Source organism: Silene latifolia, chromosome 1 (genome assembly GCF_048544455.1).
Source record: "Silene latifolia isolate original U9 population chromosome 1, ASM4854445v1, whole genome shotgun sequence".
In the NCBI taxonomy this organism is placed as follows: Eukaryota; Viridiplantae; Streptophyta; class Magnoliopsida; order Caryophyllales; family Caryophyllaceae; genus Silene; species Silene latifolia.
In genome coordinates, this window is record NC_133526.1 from 172055512 (window position 1) to 172059102 (window position 3591).

The following is a 3591-nucleotide window of genomic DNA, read 5'->3' on the forward strand; positions in this document are numbered from 1 at the left end:
ATAAATAAACTTAGTTTTAAGTTTTGACGTAAAAATAAAATAAAATATAATTTACAAACGTTACAAATTTAGAAAAATTACATATAAACTCAATTAATAAAGGGATCTGATGTAATACGTCCGATGCGTAATTCTTTTTTCCTCAATTTAGGGCAACACATAAAATAAACATCAAAGATGCATCTTGATGCATGACCTATGATATCTTAACACATAAGATACAAAATGTCAGACTTTTACACGGGCACAATGGTCATAGCAAGAGACCCACAACCCGACCCGGTCAACAAGTCCCTTTTGTCTCTGGCCCGCTAACACAACCTGTCCAACCCACCTCCCCAACCGGGCCGGTCACTGGCTCACTCATTCTCAATCCACCAACCTTTTTGTCCAACCTTGCCAGTTCAGGGCCTCCACTCCTCCAGGCTTACCCGACCCTAACCCCCACATCTTAGTAACACACATCTTAGCAATCATGGTCAACCGTTATTTCGTTGGTGTGTTGAGCATTGAGTCTTGAAGGATGTTAAATTAAGACCCCGAATGAATGACATCGCCATAAAATATCATGACAAATTGACAATGATATGCAGCACTCCCCCGTCCAGGTAAATTGTTATCTATTTTCATTTTGAGGTGTATCATTTATTTGTTATCTATTTCTATTTAAGGCAAATATTGAACAAGTGGCTAGTGTATGCAAGTGGTAATATTGTAATAATCTCTTTATTTTATTAGTCTTTGTATAAAAATAAATAGATAATAATTTATTGAAATGGAGGGAGTAACACACATCTTAGCAACGTTGGTCAACCAATACCGTATGATGATGAACATTGAGTCTTGAAGGACGTTGCATACTTGCATGAGGATGGCGATCAGACTCCAAAAAAAAAAAAAGAGCCGTTGGGGAGATGATCAAACAAACACACCCGGAAAAACACAAAAACCAAACCGGACCAATAGAAAGAAAGAAGCAAAGGCGGGACGGATAGCTAGCGTGGCAAACAAATAAAAGAGCAAAATAAAATCCCAAATTTCAAAAACCCGCCTAAATTTGCAAAGGGTAGAGAAAGAGAAACAAAAACACTAACACAGAATTGAAACACACTCGCTGAAAGAATAACAAAACAAATACCAACAACACCCTTCAACTCTCCTCCTTTTATCCCCCCTTCCTTCCCAACTCTTCCCTTCAATCCTCTCCCCTCTTTCCTTTCCCCAATCTCTCTCTTCCCTCTCAAACCCTAACCCTATCTTTCTGGTATGACATCTCTCTCCTCTTTTTCTTTGTTTTTTCTCCATTTTTCGCTTTAATTTGTACAAATTTTCGCTTATTTTTTTGTCAAATTTTCGCTTGTTGTTGACGAATTTTTTTATTGTTTTTGTCAAATTTTCTGTTCATATTGTCAAATTTTCGCTTATTTCTCTAATTTACTCGATTTCTCGATTGTTTTCCTCAATTTTTCTGCTTATTATTGTCGATTCGTTCGCTTGTTATTGCTGATTTTATCGATTTTTTGCTTAATTTTGTCGATTTATTTGCTATGATTTTGATGTTTGATCGCGTTTTTGTGTTTATGTTACAGTAGTTATAATGAAGGGAGGAAAGTCTAAGGCGGATACTAAAAAAGCCGAAGGAAGGTAGTTATCTTCACCGATATTCTTCGTTCTACTTTTCGAACGTTTCGCTTTGTTGTTGATCTGGTTTTTGTGATTATTTCTGGCGTTTATTGATGTTCGTTATTGATGTTCGAGCATAGTATGAACATCTTCATTGATTTTCTTCATGTTTTGCTTTTCGGAACGTTTCGCTACTTGTTGATCTGGTTTGATTGAGATATCTTTGAAGTTAGTTGATGTTCGAGGATGAGTATGAATTTTGATTGTGTTAATTTTTGTTTAGTTTTAGTTAATTTGTGATTTAAGTCTTCTGTATAATAATTTATCATTTTTTTGCTTTTTTTCACCTGTAAATTGTTGTAGTTCAGCGTTTTGGTCAATTTGTTGAGGTCAACATGAGCTGTGGTTTTGTTTTAGATTTTGCTATAAGTTCATTTGCGGCATCTGATTTTGATCAGTAATCGTAAAATCGACTTTGACATTTAAAGGAGTTACAGATCTGTATCGATTTTTGCTCTATTTCGTGCCTTTCAATTTAGCTATTGTCACTGTGTAGATAATTGACATCCGATTACTTGTTTTTTTTTCCCGTTTTTTCGATGGACTTTTGTACTTGTAACAACTTTAAAGCTCTTTCTATGTCAAGTTAGTTATGTGAATAAATGAAGTTGAAAACTATAGTCTAGATTGATTGATTTTGAGTAGCTGTTTGTTATACGTTGACCTCTTAAAAATAGAGTGACAGTTATATTATTCTGATGATGTTATACGCACTTCTGATGCTAGATCTGTCCATAAGTTTTCTTTTGTTGAAAGATTATTGATCTCGGAAATTTTGTTCAGGCTTGCTGTCAAGAAAGGTGCCCCTGCTAAGAAGGGGAAGCCAGCCAAGGACCCTAACAAGCCCAAGAGGCCACCAAGTGCCTTCTTTGTTTTCATGTAATCTTTTTGTTGGCCGACTATTTCCTTTACTGGTTAACTGTCGTGTGCTTAGTTTCCTCGCTGTGGTCCTCATGATTGCTGTTTTGTCAATATTAGGGAGGATTTCCGAGTTCAGTATAAGCAGAAACACCCTAACAACAAATCTGTTGCTGCTGTGAGTCCTGTTTCATACTTGAATTTCAGATGATTTGAATCCGATCTAATATTTGTAGATTGTCCACAGCTTTTGTTAACAAGATTACACCCTTGTTTATAGGTTGGGAAAGCCGGTGGAGAGAAATGGAAGTCATTGTCTGATGCTGTAAGTTTATCAGCTATTGCTTAAATTACGGAATTCGCTGTTGTGCATTTAACTGAAATACTTAGTATACTGATTTGTGTTGTGTGTTTTCTTAATTTTAGGAGAAGGCTCCTTACGTTCAGAAGGCTGAGAAAAGGAAAGTTGATTATGAAAAGAACATGAATGCTTACAACAAGAAACTGGTACATAGCCTTTCGAACTTGGTGCCCTTGTGCTTTTGGAAGATTGTAACTCCCTAAATGTTTATGATTGACCTAATAACGATGTGGAACATGTTGAAAATGTAGGCTGAAGGTCCTGAAGATGAGCCAGAAGACGAGTCAGACAAATCCAGGTCTGAGGTTAACGATGAGGATGATGGTGATGACAGTGGCGAGGTGAATAAACTTATTTTGATTGTAAACAGTTGATTTTTTGTTCGAGGTTTTCTATAATCTGCTGGTGTCTAATTAAACCTTGTTGCTTCTTGAATTTTAGGAGGACGAGGATGATGACTAGGCTTGTCGATGAAGGTACAGATCAAGAGGGCGGTTTAAGGCTATTCAAGTTTCTCACTTTGCAGTATTAGGATTTGGGTTTTTTAAAAAGATGAAACTCAGTCACTTTGTATCCTATCCCGACTTGATTTAGCCACCGGCCTCGTACTTGTAGAACTAGTAGCGAATTACTAATTACTTGTGTTTAAGCCTAAATATGATGATTAATATCACCTCTTGTTAGTGGAA

The 3591-nt window shown here is 36.4% G+C and overlaps 1 protein-coding gene across 2 annotated transcripts; it reads left to right on the forward strand.

The window, feature by feature from the left end:
* Positions 1 to 1059: 1059 nt before the first annotated feature.
* Positions 1060 to 3591, forward strand: LOC141611782 (high mobility group B protein 3-like). 2 transcript variants are annotated; one of them, XM_074430412.1, is made up of 8 exons: positions 1060 to 1264; positions 1593 to 1644; positions 2467 to 2562; positions 2662 to 2719; positions 2822 to 2866; positions 2968 to 3048; positions 3154 to 3243; positions 3344 to 3591. In XM_074430412.1, exons 2-8 carry the CDS (start codon positions 1598 to 1600, stop codon positions 3362 to 3364), a joined length of 438 nt encoding a protein of 145 aa, XP_074286513.1. In that variant the 5' UTR covers positions 1060 to 1264; positions 1593 to 1597; the 3' UTR covers positions 3365 to 3591. The 2 variants fall into 2 exon arrangements, with proteins under 2 accessions (XP_074286513.1, XP_074286508.1); XM_074430407.1 differs by having other exon boundaries at positions 1112 to 1264; positions 1590 to 1644.